This window comes from Xiphophorus couchianus, chromosome 5 (genome assembly GCF_001444195.1).
Source record: "Xiphophorus couchianus chromosome 5, X_couchianus-1.0, whole genome shotgun sequence".
NCBI lineage: Eukaryota > Metazoa > Chordata > Actinopteri > Cyprinodontiformes > Poeciliidae > Xiphophorus > Xiphophorus couchianus.
This window is the reverse complement of record NC_040232.1, coordinates 33,696,029-33,716,590: the sequence shown is the minus strand read 5'-3', so window position 1 is coordinate 33,716,590 and position 20,562 is coordinate 33,696,029. Positions and strand designations below refer to the sequence as shown.

At 40.8% G+C, this 20,562-nt stretch overlaps 1 protein-coding gene across 3 annotated transcripts in view; it reads left to right on the top strand.

The window, feature by feature from the left end:
* Nucleotides 1-19,700, top strand: part of LOC114145599 (nucleosome-remodeling factor subunit BPTF) — a 46,364-nt gene extending 26,664 nt beyond the window's left edge. For 2 of the 3 annotated variants that reach the window (XM_028019240.1, XM_028019239.1), the window contains exons 22-36: nt 1,127-1,257; nt 1,924-2,038; nt 2,197-2,414; nt 4,225-4,462; nt 4,552-4,832; nt 5,764-5,877; nt 5,978-6,139; nt 7,647-7,729; nt 9,247-9,472; nt 9,579-9,904; nt 10,822-10,995; nt 11,699-11,891; nt 12,326-12,410; nt 14,117-14,303; nt 16,198-19,700. In XM_028019240.1, the coding sequence (XP_027875041.1) occupies nt 1,127-1,257; nt 1,924-2,038; nt 2,197-2,414; nt 4,225-4,462; nt 4,552-4,832; nt 5,764-5,877; nt 5,978-6,139; nt 7,647-7,729; nt 9,247-9,472; nt 9,579-9,904; nt 10,822-10,995; nt 11,699-11,891; nt 12,326-12,410; nt 14,117-14,303; nt 16,198-16,234 (2,570 nt within the window). In that variant the 3' untranslated portion in view covers nt 16,235-19,700. Of the gene's footprint in view, nt 1-1,126; nt 1,258-1,923; nt 2,039-2,196; nt 2,415-4,224; nt 4,463-4,551; nt 4,833-5,763; nt 5,878-5,977; nt 6,140-7,646; nt 7,730-9,246; nt 9,473-9,578; nt 9,905-10,821; nt 10,996-11,698; nt 11,892-12,325; nt 12,411-14,116; nt 14,304-15,244; nt 16,150-16,197 lie in introns of those variants that run through there. The other variant, XM_028019241.1, reaches the window with a different exon arrangement.
* Nucleotides 19,701-20,562: the final 862 nt, after the last annotated feature.

Sequence of the window (20,562 nt, the reverse complement as noted above, 5' to 3'; positions counted from 1 at the left end):
TTATTTGAATTGACTTCAAATCTGCTTTATTAAAACACAACTAACATTTGAAGGGAATTCTGTTAAAAGAGTAATGCAGCGCACGCGATATTTCTTACTTTTGAAGTCGCTGTGAAAGGGAATGTCAGCTCAGGTGGAGTGTGGCCGTTTAATAGACGTGTGTATTTATTCAGCGTGACTGCTTGGTGCCCTGTTTGTTTTGGAACGGCTTAAGGAAGTAAGGCAGGGAAACAAGTTTACCCTGAGGTCTGCTTCCCAGACAGGTAGCCCTCTATAGTACATCTGTACTCCTCCCCTCCCCCTTCACACACACACACACACTCGTCTTTCGTGTTTTTAAATAAGAGTTTACCTCTCCACTCACTGCAACCCAGACATCTCGAGTTTTTTTTTTTTTACCCCCCACCCCGAACAGAAGCGTGTTTTGATGTGCGACCGGAGCGGCAGCTACCAGCATTACGGGGGAGGGTTTAAACATCTTTATTTGAAGAGGGAAGCCCTTGATGTATGGGCTTACCTCTCGGGTTAGAGTTGCAGAACCACAGAAAGAAGGCAGCAGAGAAGTCACACTCGTGGTTTCCAGTTCCTCCAGCAGTTTCGCATCAGCTCAGGAAGGCCGAGAGCAAATATGAAACGCGCTCTTTGTCAGATTAAGCTAAGAAGTGGGTTTTTGCTGGTCCATGCATAATTTATAAAGGAGCTCAGGTATGTTGGGGGAAACCCAACTAAGCTTTCAGTGAGCCTTTGATTTTATTTTTTTTCTTTAACTCCTTGACTAATATTTATAAAGATTGTGATCAAAAGTTGGCGCTTAAGCAAAGCGAGACACCCACAAGTAACGGATTGAGTTGTGCTACAGCAGGGCGACTGTGCAACTGCTTACTTGTGGTGTTAGTGATTAAATCATGGGCTTCTGAATATTTTGAAGCTGCTACCTGCCAGGAGAATGTGAACATAATTGATGATTTCTACAAAAGCGAACTTCTTTTTGACTACTTATCGTAGCGCATCTTTGAAAGTCTTCATTACTCACACTTTCTCTACTGCTTTACTGTCTTACACCTGTTGAAAACGACGTTTTCGAGGCATTAGGAGCTTTTGTAATCCGTCTTGGCTTTCTGTGCAGGTGTGGTTCAGCAGAAAGTGCTGGGGATCATCCCGTCCAGCACAGCAGGCGGCGCCCAAACCTTCACCCCGTTCCAGCCCCGCACGACCACCCTCAACATCAAGCCCAGTGCCCCCGGCTCCCACCAGCAGGTACAACTCTGGCTCTTATCGCTCCCAAACGCAACTTGGACTGTCGTTTCTTGTTGTGTTTATTTTCGTTTGTATTTTTATCCGGACGCCATTTTAAATTTAAACGTTTAACGGACATTCACATTGCTGGTTTTCGTCCCCACCGTCCATTAAAACACTTGAAAATGTTTTGAATTTACTGTATTTACATTATTTATAGCAAATTATTGATATGTCTTACAGGAAAGATTCTGCCAGCAGATTTGACCACAGAATTACATGCATAGGAAACTACTTTTTTTTGTTTATTTGTTTAAATCCTTTTTCACAAACATCAAAATTCCACTGAAGAAAATGTATCAGTGCTGTTTCTATGACTGTTTTTTTTTTTTTTCAGTTTTAAAACCTAAAAACCAGAAATGAAATGGTGACTTTTTAAAAGTGTCTGCAAATTTCCTATTGTAGATATTTATTATCCATTTTTATGCTGTCTTTTCATAAAAGCAGTTTATGTAACATTGAGTTATATTTAGCTGTACTGTTAGATTCTGTATTTCAGGCCTAACCTGGGTTTTTATACCCTAAGAGTGAAAAGCTCTCTTAAAGCTCTGCCAATTTTTATCTGGAACAATGTGGAGAAAAGTGGGTGCTATATTAAAAATATTTAATCGGATAAACACCCCTCAGGTTCTAGGTGGTGGCGGTCAGATCCGTCCAGGGATGACAATGATCCGAACCCCAATCCAGCAGTCTGGAGCTGTTGGAAAGACGATTCTCCGCACACCGCTTGTGCTCCAGCAAGGTAATGTCATTCTGAACCCCTTGTTTGAACTCCAAGAATACAGTAAATGTGCAGATTTTTGTATTATTAAGCTAAACCACAGATGGAACAGCGACTCGCTCTGTGTACATCACAGCAGCCTCCCGGTTTCTAATTGTGTCTCGTTGTTTTTCCTCCAGGTCAGGGCGGACAGCAGGTAGTGACACAGATCATCCGTGGCCAGCCGGTTTCCACAGCAATATCGGCTGCCGGCGCTGTCACTGCGGTAACAGGTCAGGGAGTGACCGGCCCCGGCGCCGCGGGACAGGCAGCTGGCCAAACACCGCCTGGCACCCCGCGGGCGCCAGGCCAGGGCCAGGTTAAACTCACCATGGCCCAGCTCACGCAGCTCACACAGGTTAGCATCCTGTGTTGCCTGCTGATCTCAAATTGACATTGGAAGTGTGTGTGTGTGCGTGTCCATCTGTTAGTCAGCTAGAAATGAAAACATACAGCAGTGGGCAATACTATTTCTACAGTATTTCTATTTTTCTACCAAGGAAGGTGACTTCTTTTTATCTTTTACACATCTTAATCAGTAACCCATTGACTTTTTCTCTTTTTATCAGTTTGTTTTATTTTTATATTTAAGCCATTGTCTGAAAATGCCAACCAAAATAGCAAAAATCATTTCTAATTTGGACTTTTTTTGGACGTATTTTTAGCTGCATATCGCTAAGACATATTGCTTTCATTTCTTCAGTTTATTCTGTAAAAACATCAAAGTTTATACAATTTAACACATTAAATATTACTTTAGCAGTAAGATGATTGCCTACAGGCTAGTAGTTAAGAAATTACATAACGTTTCTTATAGCTGGTCAGTAAACTAGATGTGTTGCAATACATCTTTTTCGCTTACGATACCGAAATTGCATGTTTGAGTATTGACCGATGCAAATAATGAACTGATATGACATCATCACAAATCATACATACTTTTATTACCGTATTTTCCGGACTATAGAGCGCACCTCACTATAAGCCGCACCCACAAAGGTTTTTTTAAAACTGGAAACATACATATATAAACCGCTGGTATCTCCGCCGCACTCGGATTTCCACAAGAACCGCAGATTAATAAATCTGCAATTAAGGACGCAGCCCTGCGTCTCCAACACCGAACCATGGCGTACGTGCAGCGGCTCTATTTCCCTCCTGTTCTGCCAGATCGATAGCCTTCAACTTAAAAGCGTCATCATATGAACTTCTTCATGTGGTTTCCATGACAAGGGGGTATGAGTTTGAATAAATTTCTCCATCGTGTCCTCTGCTAGCATGTGCTTGTTCCATATGAAAATCGGCGCTTTCTTCTTTGATTTCCAATTTTGACTTTCAATGATTCACTTCTGGCTAAAGCGCCCCCTGGTGGTTGAAGAAATATCCACAGAAAAGCTGCACCGGGCTAAAAGCCGCATGGTTCAAACCGTGGGGGGAAAGTAGCGGCTTATAGTCCGAAGAATACAATAATTGCATTATAGAGTGGTATGTTAGAATAGGCTTGACCAAGTGATATTATTCATTCAGTCAAAAATAGAAACATTTAAATTTACCAATGGCTCTGTTTGCGGGATTCAAGCACTGCTGTATAGAAATTCTGGAGCGATCTGGTTCTGTTGGAGTGATTATACCTCAGATTTTAGATGCAGGCCGACATAATCTGATAATAGCTTTTTGGGTTGATATTTTACAGATTTCTGACATCAATATGGGATAAGGAAAACCTTACAGTAAATTGGTATCATTTGCCAACAGCTGAAATCAGTAGTTGGGCTAATGTCACTTAGCAACCCAAACTGATGTGTATCTGAATTTTATGCATTCATACACTCAAAGGCAACTTGCTACCAAACACAGGTTTTGTCTTTTTGTCATTCGGAAACAATAACATTGGAATCGCCAGAAGTTCATATAAATTGTGTACTATTGCACGTCACTGAACTGAAAACATTAATTTTTTTAATTAAAAAAACCAAATATATATATATATATATATATATATATATATATATATATATATATATATATATATATATTTTGTCAGTTAAGCACATTATTGATGAATTAGGTAGACAAGTTGGAACCAATCTTAGTTCTATTCAATCAAGCTGTTAATCTTGATTGAATAGTTTTGTAATGCACAATTGTTTGATCTTTACTAACCGCAGAAGCAACAAGCTGGGTCTGGTTTGGAGCGACCAGCTGGCGTTGCTGGTTCACAGGCCCTGACTGTGATGGTTCAGGGCCAGGGTCAGACCACCGGCCAGCTGCAGGTCATACCCCAGGGGGTCACGGTCATTCCAGGACCCGGCCAGCAACTCATGCAAGCAGCCCTGCCGAACGGCCAGGTGCAGCGCTTCCTCTTCACCCCGCTACCCTCCGCCGCCACGCCCACGTCAAGCACAGGTTTGACAGCAGCACAACTCAAAAAGTGTAAGATTACTCAGTTTATCCCGGCGTCTTGTATTCTCGCGCTCCGTTTTTTTGCTTTCCAGCTACTTCATCTCCCAGCCAGCCCAACTCCACGTCGAGCAAAACTGCAACCCAAGCCGCGCAGCAGGCTGCCGCTCCGATCCAAGTCGGGGCAACCCCGCTCTCCACCACCGCTGGCGGCGCTTCGTCCACAACCCATCAGGGCCAGTTACCCCCACAGACCCAGGCCCACATGCCTGTCCAGTCCCCAACTTCACTGCAGGTCAAAGTTCAGGGGGGAACCGCACAGCTCCAGCTGCAGCAGACGCCCCAGCTCATCAGTGTGTCCGGACTCCCACAGCAGGTATAGGCATGTGGGGTTTTTGTGTGTCTGTGTTTCTTTTATTAAATTTTTTGCTTTTCTTATTTTTTAGTAAAACACAGAACAGCTGACATTCACATTTTTTCACATCTCGTCATAAAAGTCATCAATGAGCTTTTTGGGTGAATTTGTTATGGAGCATAACCAGAAAGTGGAACAAAATGTTTTAAACATTAAAAAAAGAAATCTGAAAAAATTAAGTGTACAAGATAATTTTTTTATTTTATTTATTTATTACTCTATCCGTTATTCTGACAATAAATCAGATAGAAAAACAATGTAGATTTTGTTGCTTTTTTTTGATTCAAGCCTTTTAATGCAATATTAGAAATACATTAAAAGATTCAAATGAATAGCAAAATTATATGTTTAAATGAGAAAATAAAAATTTTATCGCCTAAAATAATAAAAGCAACATTAAAGTAGTGAATGCTTGATTATTTGTGGCAAAGATGGCATCTGCAGCAAAAAACAACATTTGAAAAGCTCAGTCTTATCTGCTTGAGTTACCATCAGTACAGTAATACAGTTTTGGACAATAATTGGATAGCCGTCAGTGCTTTAGAGATTTCATTTTTGAAGAATTTGAACTGGGTGATAAATTGCTTAGTCTAGATTTTAACCCAGAAACACTGCAACAGGATACTGAAAGTTGTGAAAGATGGGTTATGAAAGCATCGACTCAGTGGTACAAATACACACCTAATATTTTTATTTGTAAATAATTTTGAAAAAATATTTTTCCTTCCACCTTCCAATAAATGTACTACTAATTATTAAATAAATAAAAAACCCAATAAAATGCCACATTTGGTGATTTTAATGTGACAAACTGGGCAAGTTCCAGGGACAGGAATAGTTCACCCCTTTTAGAGGATGTTACATTGATCATGTGAATATTTGTCATCTTTAGGTTCTGGCACAGCTCCAGGCCCAGCAGGGCGGAGGCTCTCTGCCTCAACACATCAAGCTGCAGCTTCCCATCCAGATACAGCAGAGCGGGACCACCTCAGCCCAGGGAGGACAGGTACCGTACCCAACCACACCACGCTATTATTTACCTGTCGGCATGGAAACTAAACTGATTTGAAATGGCTCAGTTCAAACACAAACTGATTTCTGCCCAGATTGGAAATGTCGTTACCATCCAGACGGCCTCGGTCCAAGAGCAGCTGCAGAGAATCCAGCAGCTCAGAGAGCAGCAGCAGCAGAAGAAGAGGCAGGCGGCAGACGCCAAGAGGGAGCTCGCCCTCAATGCGGCCAACCAGAGCGACATTATACAGAAGCAGGTGCGTTTGTGGAGGGAAACCGCTGAAGCCAAGTCTTCACCCAGTCAGTGTCCTTAAAAAACCAGTCACGACCCACAACTCCTCTGAGATGGTGTTTACTTTACTGCCTCTGTTTAGAGAGCCTTGCTGTCCCAAAACTACCAGTAACGCTGCGACCAAACTGAACGTGTTTCACACGTCAGGGAATCAAGTTGGACGCTTGATATCGAGCATCAGAATCGCTTTAGACGCACGTTGGAAGGAGCCTCTTGCCTTTATTTTTTCTCTCCCTGTCTCTGCACAATGGCATATGAAATATTGAGAGAGCTTGACTTTATTTACTGAAAGCATCATCTTTGAATTCACCAGATAACTCAGAGGTGTTGTGATTTTGGTGAGTTTCACAGACTAGCTGAGGAGGATTGCTACCAGTGCTATTTTCGTCTTACCCAGGCCCAGTTTGACGATTTGATAACTACAATCGGTGCCTGCATGTCCTGGCAGGACATCCACTACAGGCCACACCGTCTCAGAGCGGAGTCTCTGACTGGTTGACGCTCTGAGTCCAGCAACAAAGGTTCAGATTTTCCTACTGTAGCGTCGGCTGCATTGGAAGCGCCTCACGCTTCAAAACGAGATGAGCCACAAAGTGACTTCTTGACGCGCCATAGACACCCGTCCACATAAACTTTGCATGTAAACCAGACGCTCAAATCATGTTCAGTCTGAACACAGCAACCAGGTGTCGGAGCATCCTTAAAAAGTCTTCAATTCATGTAATTCGTGGGGCTTTTCTGTTCTAATCTTGCTACGTAGCTAGCTAGATTTTTGCCTCTATTATCATTGCAAATCTGTCGCCGGTTAGCTGGACAACGTTGGTCTTTGACACTTGCATCATATGGTATGCCAACCCATACAATTCTGCATCCTGGCATTAGAGAGCCAGATGTGTGAGAAGCGCAATGCTGCTGCTAAAGAGTCAAAGACCCCAGAAACATAAATGGTCAGTGCTACTAAGAACAACATTTGGTGCAACACAAACATTGCACTAAACTATCTTCACAAACTCTGAAGTTGAAGGTTTAGTCCATTTTAAACATGGTAGTCAGGCACCAGTCTAGTGAACATTTTCTTCCCCACAAAGTTCACAAAGTTGTTATTGTGGAGGGAAATTGAGCTAAGAAGAAGGGAGAAAAGGAACAAAGAGCATGGAACCCAAAGAGAATAGAGAGCCACAGATGCAGCTATGACAAATAGGGTTAAAAAAAAGTGAATGGACAGTAATCCATGTCTTCAAATGTTGCAATACAGATCTTAAATTTCATCCATAATGGTCTTAAAAAAGGACTTTTAAGTTGGTGGAACCTGCAGAAACCCTGTACACAATATATAAATGTGTGTATTTTACATTCAGTGCAGCCTGTTTATGTTTAATATTGATATGTAGCTCCTTTTCAGTGGCGACTCATTGTGCACGATACTTCTCATTCAGATGGTTTGTGCTGACATCGTGCAACATGTTTTTCAGGTGGTTATGAAACAAAACGCTGTGATCGAGCACCTTAAGCAGAAGAAGACCATGACACCTGCAGAAAGAGAAGAAAATCAGAGGTGTGTGTGTGTGTGTCCAGTGTTCTTTTTGTGTTTTCATCTGTGAAGATTTTGGGGAGTTTTATTTAGTAAGTAAAGTTTCGTCTGGGGAGGTTAGAGGTTTATGTTGCGGCCCATTGGGAATGTGAGTCAGCTCTTTGGTTGGTAGCAGCAGGTTTTGGATTCAATTCTTATAGCAACACAGAAATTATGTGTCAACCATCTGGGGGGAAGAAAAAAATCTGTTTTTGTTTGAAATTTCATCCATGTTTGTGTTTTAAGCTATTCTGGTATTGTCATGGGTTTTCTGTGCTAGTTTCTCCTCTGAGACTTCATAACATTAAATTATAATAACAGTATGTTCTTCCAGTGATCCTAAACCAAAGAACAAAATGCAACTTCAGTTATTAATAAGAATCACACGCAAAAAAAATTAATCTGGCAGCACAATTCCAACCCCTTCAGAGATCTGCCCCAAAAAACAACTCTTTGTTGCTTTTTTCTGATTTCATCCTGCCTAGAGATTGAACTCTGACCAACATTTCACCTTGACAACCATACGTTTGTCTGCAGACATTGTGTCAACACTGCCCATTCACATACACCTGAAACATCAAATCCAGACTACCTCTCAATCTCAAACACTTCTGTCTAGCTTCTTCTACATGCCTGCCCGCATTTGTTCGTTCGCCTCCGCGTGCTCACCATAGCAACGCTGGCCTACCGCTGACCTCGGCAGCCATGTTTGCGTTGGTGTGTTTTTCACACAGATGCCACTCAGAACGAGGCACAGACTTTCGATCTCGGTTGTGAACACTAGCAAACACGAGTGAACACACTGAGGGCCATAGATAACATGGATTTACAGTCATGAAGACACATTTTGCTTTTAGAATCGCTCACAGTGCAGACTTTATCTGTGGATCTTTATTTCTGACTTATTCATCACTAATATTTGTTTGAATAATTTAATTAGAAGCATCAATCACCATGAGCACGTAACCTTTCTTTCTTTAAAATTTATTGAATGTTATATTTTTAAACTTGCGGCTCTTTGAAGATAAGAAAAACTTAAACCGCCTGTTTTGTTTTGTTTTTTTTCTGCTTCACTGTTACCCTTTAGGCAGGCCTACACTCTCTTATTGTTGAAGCTTTTTGACTCTCATTTAAACATGTTAACATGTTTAGAAAGAACCTAACCCTGAAACAGAACTCACAAGAAAGTCACAGTTGTTACCAGCACGGTTTCCCCCAGCAAATTTGTAGCTCGCTGTATTTTTGTGTTAAAAATCATTGAAGGGCCAGAATTTGAGCTTTACATCATGTTGTAATGTTATTCCCTCATCAAAAACAGTTTTGCTTTGATTCTTTCATGCATGTTTGAGAAGCCCTCTCATCATGGCAACCATTCAGTTGTCCCTGGTTTTAAATTTCCATTCTGTTGATTTTTATGGACATTCTGACTTTTACCGTCACATTTGTCACAAGTCATTTCTCTTTCTTTCTCTGTCTGTTATTTTCCTTCCATCTCTATTCAGGATGATTGTTTGCAACCAGGTGATGAAGTTCATTCTGGACCGGATAGACAAAGATGAAAGACAGGCAGCTAAGAGGAAAAAGAAAGAAGAGGTTGTGGAGGCCAAGAGGAGGATGGCTAATGCTAGTAAGCTTTCCGCGCTCCTTTATCGACACAAGGAGAGCCTCAAGATGGAGATCCTGAAAAAACGAGCGCTTCTCGACAAGGAGCTGCAGCTGGAGGCTCAGGTAAGCGTCGACGTGCCGGAGAACTCCATTGACAAAGAGCATTTTGAATTCAACAGAAATAGGCCTGATTTTTAAACTCCATATTTCCCTACGTTGGAATCGTCAGGAGGAGCTAAAGAGGGATCTGCTGCGGATTCGGCGAGAGAAGGAAAAGGCTCAGGCTGCGGCCCAACAGGCGGCCCAGGCCGCCGCAGCCACCGCCGCCCACAGTCAGAAGCAGCAAGCTGCGGTTCACAAACACGGCGTCTCCTCCCAGCACCACCTCGCCACCGCCGTCGCCTCGACGCACAAGAGGAAACGGGAGGAGGAGAGGGAGATGGTGTCGGCGGCAAAGTCCAAGAAGAAGAAAATGATCTCGACTACAAGCACAAAGGAGAGCAAGAAGGATACAAAGCTCTACTGCATCTGCAAGACGCCCTACGACGAGACCAAGTATGCAAGGGTTTATCAAATACTGGGGCTGGGTGGTTAATTGATTTGATCAGTTATTGAGATTTTGGCTTTTGAAGATGAAAATCTGGATTTTATTTCACCAGTTCACCTTGGGTTTCCATAGCTGAGAGTGATGACAGGACGCTCAAGGCGGCCATTTTGTTTGAGAAGCATGTTTTACAGCTTCTGTTCATTTGGGCTTTGAATTCAGGTCAACTCTACGACGGAATATTAGCGGCCACACTGAGATTTTTTTTTTTTACTGCAAGAATAATGTCATCTTTTAACACATTGGCATCCTATTATTATCAGTAGCAGGACTTTAAAATTATTGAACAAATGACTGAGTCCTTTTCGAAGAAAGAACGATACAAACTGAGCTGGTCATGTCAGATTTTGATTATTCTAGAAGCTCTTTTCTCAAAGTGACTTTTTTCTCTTAATTTTAAGACTTTCTTTTGTTAAAATTGCGTCTTTATCTTGTTAATATTTGGATTGTTGTCTTAGACAAAAGTTTTTGTACTGTAGCCCTAGTACTCCGTGGTACATTCACATAAGGGATGATTGAAATAAAAGCCAATATTTAATAAAATTATTTGTCATTTTTAATTTCCTTTTTAGAAAAAAATTTATTAAAATCGGAAATCAGATCCGGTTTGAAAAAGTTTATTTTTAAGCCATATCAGCCCTATTGAATATTTAGTGACTATACTGAGTTGAAATGATAAAGTGCTGATGTGAGGATTAAAGTAATTTAATTTCAACACAGTATAAATATCTACGCGGCATTAGATCTATTTACAAAATGCAACCTTACTTTACAATTTCAGCCTTGAGATTCAGTTGTAGTTAGCTTTTAAATCTGCAAATATTTTAGAGGAGTACTCTAAAATCATCCTTCTCCCCTCTCTCCACAGGTTTTATATCGGCTGCGACCTTTGTACCAACTGGTATCACGGTGACTGTGTGGGCATCACGGAGAAGGAGGCCAAAAAGATGGACGACTACATCTGCGTGGAGTGTAAGCGGGGCCAAGAGAGCAGCACGGAGGAGCTGTACTGCATCTGTCAGACGCCTTACGATGAGTCCCAGTAAGGAGGAGTGTGTGCATACATACACATGTGTGTGTGTATCAACATGAGCCATCTGTTGACACAGGTTTCGGTATTTGAAAATAACCAACCAGAAGAAATATACATGTTTAAGGGCCTATTACCCTGACGATTAATCAATCATTCTGGCGATTAGTTGACCATTCTGGCGAATAATTGATCACTGCTGATTAATCATTTTAATCTGATCTTTTTTTTATTGCTGTTTTCTGACGATTTTTCATTCAGCCACTTAGACCTTTTTACACAATTGTAGAAATACATTAATTGATGCAAATACACAAACAAATACCGTTTTGATACAGTTTAAAAAAAAAAAAAGTTCAGTTTGTTTACTCGAGTTAACGATTAATCGATAACTAAATCAGTTGATTTAGTCAATTAATCACAATCAATCAATCGTTTCAGCCCTACATGCATGTCATTTGGGAAAGAGTTTAAACATTAACTTTAAGTTCACACTCTGAAACATTCTCATGAATAATGTCATAATAGACAGAACCTCACAAAAGTATTCACACCTTTTGAACTTTTCCATGTTTTCTTGTGTTACAACCACAAATTTCAACGTGAATATGTATACACACATATATATAAATTCACACAAAGTGATGCATAATTGTGAAGGAAGACATGTCTTAAGCACCAAGTTTTAAAAAACTTTTTTTTTTTACCTTCCCAGGTTTTACATCGGCTGCGACCGATGTCAGAACTGGTACCACGGTCGCTGTGTGGGCATCCTGCAGAGCGAGGCGAACCACATCGATGAGTACGTGTGTCCGCAGTGTCAATCCACCGAGGACGCCATGACGGTCTTCACCCCGCTGACCGACAAGGACTATGAAGGCCTGCGACGGATACTGCGCTCCTTACAGGTGAACAGAGTTGGTGATTGGTCTGGATGTAGTCTAGCTGGGTAAAGTAGATTTACTCCACATTACCGACGCACAAACACATCAGCTGCAGTTTAACGATCAGCTGACCTACACTGACAGCTCCTCAAAGCCCCAGAGCAGAAAACAAAAGTCCTCGGTGTCCATCTTATCTGAAGGGTCGGCCTCTCCTATTTGGACATGTGCCGAGCCTCTGTGTTTTCGTTTCTTCTTGTCCCTGTTTCCCCCGCCTGCTCTCCTTTTTGTCTCTATGTGAAGGAGAAATGGGGAAAGAAAGAAAGAGAGGCTGGAGTAGAACATCTGTGTTGACCCACCTGCTTTCAGTGCAATTTTCACGGAGCCGTTTGTTTTTCTTTGGTTTCAGTTTCTCAAGCATCTTCCCCTCTTCGTTTTTTTTGTCTCTCGTTCCTCTGCAGGCACATAAAATGGCTTGGCCCTTCCTGGAACCAGTAGACACTAATGACGCCCCTGACTACTACAAAGTCATCAAGGAACCAATGGGTGAGTGTTGAAAATTTGGTCCAGATTAAGATTGTTTTGTGCTACTTAATTGAAATTACTCAACAGGTCTTTTTTGGTTTAAGCCCAAATTGGCATCAGCCAAAATCAGAATTGGCAAGTTAGGCTTTTTAAAGATCGTTGTCAACTAAAAACTGTAATTGGTGCACTGCCAAGTGAACATAGATGTACATCAAACTCCTCAGAAAACGTGTTTTTCACTGAAAACCTTGTATAATTTTCCTTCTGCTTCACATTTACCAATAAAATGGACAATACAGGTAGTTTGTTGTTGTAGCGAAAAGAAATTCGAGCAATTTAAATACTTCTGCAAAGTACTGCAGTGGCTTTAATCAAGAAATGTGAGGCGACACAATAAAAACCATTTGTTATTAACAATTGTAATGAATCCTTCAATTAAACTTCAATGAATATGTTTGTAAGTAAAGTCATTAAAGCTACAGTGGCAGTTTCCCGCTGCAAAATAAATCTTACAAATGAGTCGGTATTGAATTTCTCCAAAAAATTACAAAAATAAATCCCTCCCCTTTTTAAAATAGATGAAATTCTTGTATTTCATGACGTGAATATGGGAGCAGACGTTCATCACGCCTAAGATTCTCGAGCTGCTTCCACGTTTTGTCTTTGCATGACTCTGCGATCTGGTTTTTTGTACTTGCAAGCGCGTCGTGCATTTGTGTTGCAGAAAGAAAAAAAGCGGCCGCCACCGAATTTCGACTACATGTTTATGAGAGCGGGTTGCTTGATGCGGCGGTTTCTGCTGTTTTTATTCTATAATTACTGTAATCTCTGGAAGCAACACCCACGCTCTGTATCTGTAGCTTTCAGAGCGCCGGCCGTCTGAAGGAAGCCCTCCAACTCAGATCAAACCGACCATGTAAACGGTGACTTGCGTCAACGGCATAGGGTTTAGGGGGGAGGAAGAGGGCTTTTTTTTTTTTTGAACCTCCATCCAAACAAACTGTTAATGAGCGTCTCTCCGGGCCCCGCCGCGGCCTCCCCGTGGAACCGCACTCCGCTATGTGTCGGCCCGGTCCTGGAAAACTCCTGTCCGTCCGCTGCTTTCAAAACAAATGCAACATAAAAGCGATCTTGTAGCCGCCGCGGCTGAAGCTGTTGGTAATTTATGGAGGGGGTTCAGCATAAAATCAGACGACAGAGGGGGGAAAAAGAAGTAAAAGGAGGTCTTTGAAACGTTGCCAGTGGTCAGCTGAATGGAAGGGGGAGTTGGTGAAAAAGTTAAATGTGTTTGTTTGGACCCTTCTCTAGCAGATTACCTGAAGCCTCTTCTGCTTTCTGTTCTCTTTCCTTATCGCTCTATAAATTGACTAAACAAGCTTCCCAACACTGACAGCTTCTTTTCGGTGGAAGCTCTGGTAACTTCCTGCGTTTTCAAACATTCCTGCGGTTTGGTTTTGACGTTGTCTGCTGCAGAAACGACGCTCCCCTCAGGAATGATAAATAGGTAATATGTCAGCGACTCATCTGGACGCCCCGGAGACGCTCGAGGTCAGCTCTGGCAGAGGTTTAGCATTCTTCATCCACCGCCTAATTGGAGGATTCGAATCATAGCACGACTTACTGCGAAACCTGACTATCAATCTGCTGCGTCCAATTACAACATGACAGCTCTTCCCTGTCGTGAGCAGTTCAGTGTCTCAACTGTCCCGTCAAACCTTTCCCCTCAGACCTGTCCACCATGGAGGAGAGGTTACACAAGCGGGAGTACGTCAAGCTGACCGAGTTCGTAGCAGACATGACCAAAATCTTCGACAACTGCCGGTACTACAACCCCAGCGACTCGCCGTTTTACCAGTGTGCCGAGGTTCTGGAGAACTTCTTCGTCCAGAAGCTCAAAGGCTTCAAAGCCAGCAGGTGAGAAAAGCCGGGCTGTGAAGAGGCAGCAAGAAGGTCTGATGAGGGCAGTGGAGTTATACCAGATAGAAGGATGACTTTTTTTCTGAAACGATTTTAGCTCGTACCTCTTCTCCTTGATATCTTCAAACCATCTCTTTTGTTGTTTTTCTTTTCCTTTAAAATTGTTCATTTCCCCCTGGTTTATGACGTCACTGGAGGCGCATGCTCACTCAGAACATTCCTGTGCGTCAGTTCTCCAAAACTCACCTCAGTTTTTAGGAATAATACGTTTGTGCTGCTCAATCCATCTGCTTTGTCTCTTACCCAGAACAGGGTTTCACTCAATTAGCTTTTTTTTTAAGGCTTCAGTGAGATTTTTGTTACTTACTCCTAACAACCTTCAACTTTTACTATCTAATGATGCTGCATTTTCTTCTTCTACATGTTGTTTTGTGGAGTTCAAAGCAAGTGAACACTCAGTTTTCACCTTTCAAAACTCGCTGCCGGCTTCTTTGGCTAAAGAAAAACGGGTCAGTGGAGATGTGCGATATTTGGTATCGATACAATACCAAGGAAATACATGGCCAGTATCGCCGATACCAATATGATACTTAAGTTTGATATTTTATCAAATATGTGACCTTTAGGGGTTTTGTGTTGTTTTTTTTTTTGTCCTCAATTATTTTCTTAACACCCAGGACAGAATTTGGACGTTTTATAAGTATCTGCAAAAGAGTTTTCCTCTCGCACTGTGCACTAACACATTTGAGGGTCCATTTAACTCCTGTCCACTCAAAGCAGCAGATACTACCATCATTTCATTCACATCACTTGGGTTTTGTCTCTTTGTTTTTGTTTTTTCAAGCCAGTTTTCATTCAGCTTCTCTGTGCTCTGAATGCTGACGTACTTCACCCGCATGTATTGACTCCCATCCATTCTTTCTCTCTCTTTTTTGCAGATTGTGATGTCAGACTCCTGGGTGCCGGGGTCACTCTTAAACAAAAATATTTTCATTTTCTATCCTGGATTTTGCTGTTTTTACGTGTTTAAAATGGCATTAAAACGTTGTTTTGTTGTTTTTGTTTGTTTTTTTTAAAAAAGTGCTTATAATAAGCCGCACATTAGGTGTGTGGTTGTTTTTTTTTTCTTATTATTTTCAAAGTAAATAAAAGCGAAAGTAAGAATTTTTCTAAGGTTTAATAGCTGCAGCCATGTTGGTAGCACAGAGCCTCCAAAGGAAAATGTATTTTTTTACACACTCACTTTTTAAAAAAAAAAATTATGTTTAGCTGGAAACGAGGCAAAAATGTAAAAGCTCACTTTCGTTTTCTTTCCTCTTACTTTATGCTTGAAAGAATAAAATTCAGGTTTCGGTTGTGAAATCAGACGTATAATTTATATTTTTAATTTGACGTCAGCAGAACATGTTTACCTCATTTAACAACAAGAAAACAAGAGCATGCACCCTTAGTTTCTTTTTATTGGCTGTTCTCATGTATTATTTTATGTTTATAATGTATCGTTTTGTGAAGGACTATTTTTATGTTCTAATGAAAATAATGATAGAAAGTGTAAAAAAAAAAAAAAAAAAATAGGACAGAGACAAGTCTAGGTTAGCGTTCCTATTCTGAATAAGCTCGGCTTGGTGTTCTCGGCGAGGGGGTTAGAAATCGTAAAAAGTTGTACATAAATAAGCTGGGCAGACATCTTGTCGTACATTTCAGTGACTTTTAACCAACATGGCTGCTTGGTCTTTCAAAATGTCTGACCCACTGGCATCCGATACTTTGTTGTTGTTTTTTTTTTTGTATCCTACTCTAGTCATATTTTGTCATATATTGTAAAGCTTTTAATAAAAAAAAAACAAAAAGAAGAAGTTTTCCAACTGTTTTCTTCCTCCTGTTTCTTCAGGTCACATAACAACAAGCTACAGTCAGCCGCATCTTAGCTTCTGCTTAAAATCCCAGTGTCAAAAGTCGCATCTCTGATTGGTTAGGACGTGTTGTCAGCGGACCCCTCCCCCCGCCTATCGGTGTGGCTCCGGCCCCACTGTCCGCCACCTGACGGCGCTTTACACATCCACATTCCCTCCAGCGTACAAGAAGGAAGATGGGAATGAAGGAGACAAGATGATGGCTGAAATTAAGATGATTGGATGCGGAATGGCCGCCTAACCTCACAGATTCCTTCTGGATGACTCAGTCGGTCGGATGGGTTCACGGTGTCGGATCACGATTCTTTTAACTCGAGTTCATTTAACAGAGCCTACCAAAAGTATTTCTACCCCCGTTTTTGAGTGTTTGGTCACGTCTGCAGACTTCAGTGTATTCTGTTGGGATTTTACGCAACAGACCAACATAATGAAGCACGTCGTCGTGACGGGAAACCAATCCGTTGAAAAAGTTATTCACACGCCTTGTAGGTTTGGGTTTAAAGGGAGTGCTGTGGTGGCGCAGGGGTTCAGCACAACCCATGTATGGAGGCCTTAGTCCTCGACGTGGCCGTCGCAGGTTCGATTCCCGGCCTGGCGACCTTTGCCACATGTCTTTCCGTTCTCTCATTACCAACTTTTCTGTCAATTAACTATCAAATAAAGGCCACTAGAGCCAATAAAACCTTAAAAAATAAAAGTTTTGGGTTTAAAGCCGTTTTCGTCACCAAAGACCTTCAGACGTACAAAAACCTGGTCAGCAATTATAATATGTGTCTTCATTAAAATGAGCTCCACTGATAACTGGGAAGATTATGATTTTTTTTTTTTTGCAAATAAAAGGTGAACAAAAACAAAATTTTAATATATTTTTTCCATTGATTTACATTTTCAAATATGCTGGTTGCATTTCCTCTCCAAAATAAACTTCTGGCTTTAATAAATAATAATCTGAAAGCCATCGGTATGAATAACTTGAGGTTTTGTTTTACCAGTTTGTCCTGGCAAAGTAGATCCAGCTTTGTTATATTGGATGAAAATTGTCTGAAAAGGTTTTTATGTTTTCCCACAGATTTTCTGTTGGCTTTAGGTCTGGACTTTGACTAGGCCGCAATCACACTTAGCTGTATGTTAAGAGTTCTTGTTCTACCTCAAGGTGAACCTCAACACCCTAAAGTTTTCTGCAGTTCTTTTTTAACTTGGCTGTCCCTGCTAAAGAAAGCCATAAAGACCACAGCATAATGATGCCACCACTGTGTGTCGTCATATGGATGGTAGGACAGGACGATGGATTTTATCAGTAAACTGAAAGTTTTCGTTTTTGAAGATTTAATCTTTTTATTTTTGTTTGATTTTTAATTCCAACTATGCACTCCTTGAATTTCCAGAGTGATGTAAGCCCACCCAAGAACTGCAATCTCTTTTTACAAGCCTGCTTTACAGATTCTATTTACTTGGACTTTGAATTCAGGTCATTTAACAGACTGAATGATAGAAAATATCTTAATGAAAACTGTTTTATTTCTGTCATTTGTAAAAGAAAATGTTAACCCACCTCCAGCTTTAAGATGTGGGGTCATTTACTCTGTCCAGCGGGGTCACACTCGCCCCATGTAGGCCTTTACAAGGTTTTTTTTGTGTGTGTGTGAAAACCGTCAGTGTGGTTTTGGGAACTGACGGTCTGACGGGACAACCCGCCCAGCTCCACGCTGTCCGACCGTGACATTTGCTGCCATCATCCTGAGCGCCGCGTCAAGATCACGAGAGGGAACAAATTTGATCAAAATTGAATTTGGTATTAAAAAGAAAAAGTTTATTTCATTTTTAAGCCACATCGCCGAGCCCTAGGTCAGAGTATCTGCAGAGTTTAGTTCTTTTTCTCCACACGTAGCGTTTTCATGAACCATTAGCAGTTGAGAGAGGCCCAAAGTAAATTGGGTAAAAAAAAACAAAAGGGGCATGACAATTATCAAGTTGATCTGTTCAAAGAAATCCAGATAAAACGCACTGAGGTTTGGTTTTGTAATGTGACAAAAGCTGAAAAAAGGGGGTATAAATACTGTTGCAAGGCATTGTGTAGTTTGACAACTACACAGGATTATACTCTGTTATTTCTTCAAGTGTTTTAGTTTGACGTTGGCACAGGTTTGCATCAAGCATGAACCCGATGCAAATGTTTGACAGCACAGCCCCTATCAGAGCAGTCTGATAGACGGAGTGTGTGTTTTTGTCAGAAGGCTGAAATGCTTTCATGTTACTGTCCAGAGGGAAACGACACCGGACAGATCATCCCACCCACCGCATCCGGCCTGTTTTTTCTTCCTCTTCTTCTTTTTTTGACCTTTTTTCCATGCGATGCTCTGAAATGCAAGTCAAAAACTGTCTGTGTTTGAAAGGAGGAGGCCATTTAGAGAAAATGAATTGTGTGAAAGGCTGAAAGTACTGTAGCTCCCTCCATTATAGAGTCTCATCAACGCTGTGTGTCTGAAGCTGACAGGTTGGCTCACATGCATCTCTCAACTCTCTCTCTCTCTGTGTGTGTGTGTCTGGTTAAAGTAATTGGATAATGAACTTCCCCACTCAGCATCAGCTCAGTTATGTCGCGGTCTGCGGCAGCGCGACTGGGAGTCGAACCTCAAACGACGACCGACTGTGGAGTCTTTGTATGAACATTTTATAGCTGCGTTTTTTCAGGCGTATCTGGGAACTTTTTTTGTGTGTGAGATTCGTCCGTTTTTTTGTTTGTTTGTTTTTTAAGAGAAGAAAGTTGGGGAGCAGTGATGTCTTTCGATTTAGATGTGTTAAAGAATGATGGAAACGTTTTTTCTCTCTGTTTTGAACCCTGAGGTTTTTCTCAACATTTTTTGAAGCAGAGTTGAGAGATGATGTAGCTTCTGCCTCCTTCTCTTTGTCATTCAACCGAATGTTTGTTACTTTGTTATAAGATGATGATGTGCTTTATTTTCTGTTTGTAATCTCTATTGTATATTATTGCTGTCTAAATATGTAGAGAGAAAAGATTTTTAGAGCAGTAGAACTTTTATTTTTGACTATTTGAACCAGCAACCAAGTCCTCCTGTAAATTTAAACTGTATTTTTTTTCCTCTTTTATTTGAAGTGGACTCGGTTCTTAAGGTGAAATTGCCCTTTGTATAAGAAGTGCTGCACATTGTGAGCATATTGGTTCTGATCCAGTTGAGTGGCACGACAAACTTGTACAGATTTTTTTCTTCTTCTTTTTTGTAAAACAAAAAGTCGGCATAACTTCTATATTGACGTTGCATTTCTTGTTTTATTTATTCAAACTGACGGAAAAGTTATCCATTTTTTAAAAAAAATAAAAAAGTAGTGTCTCGAGGAAACGTAACTGCAGATAAAAAAGCACTCTATGTTTTTAACCGACGGGCCACTCTGAAGAGACTCTCTTTTGTACTTGATAGGACATTTCATCCTGGATAATAATAAAATAAACTTTTTTTGAGATGTTTCTGTCTTTTTGTGTGAAACATGCTTTGATCTTTCTTTGTAGAAAAGAAAAACGTTCAAGTGAAACTCGGGTTGATTGCTCACAGAGCCGGATACCATTTATTGCTGGTCTTTGGGGTAGTTATAACTTAAGGCTAACGAAAATCCAAAATTTTGTTCGTCAAGGGAATTGAAATATCACGTAAAACCAAGACGTTGATGATTTCTGGTGGTTTTTAAAAATATATATATATTTATTTTACTACAATCAAATTTCATTGCAGAAATAAACATCCTGATTGAGTAAAAGTCAATTCCACAACTTCAGTTACTACAGACAGAAACTAGTGATAAAGCCCGAAATCTGGGTGCGGTAATGGACTCAGACCTGAACCTTCAGAGGCACATAAAGGTCATTGCAAAGTCGGGCTTTTATCACCAAACATGTAGAAGTAGCAATCGGTTTTTGTGCCACAGACGTCTGGAAGAAACTTCCAGAAAACTGCAAAACAGCCAAAACAACGACTTCCTTTAAATCAAGGCTAAGTATCTGTACAGAGCTTCCTATACAGATACTTAACTGGGACATTGATCCGTATAACTGATGTACATTCTGGCTGATGGGTTTGATGATAGCATTTGACAAAATGCAACAAAATGCTTGTTTCATGATTGGTAACTATTACATTGCTGTGATGTAAAGCACTTTGTACTGCCTTGTTGATGAAATGCGCAGTACAAATAAGTTTGACTTGACTAAAAAAAAAAATCTTTAAATTTGCCGGGGTTTTGGAATAGTTTTGGGACTTATCTGTATATAGCATCAGTCGACAACAAATGCCATCTTAAGACGTTGCGATTTATAAACAGAAATATATATA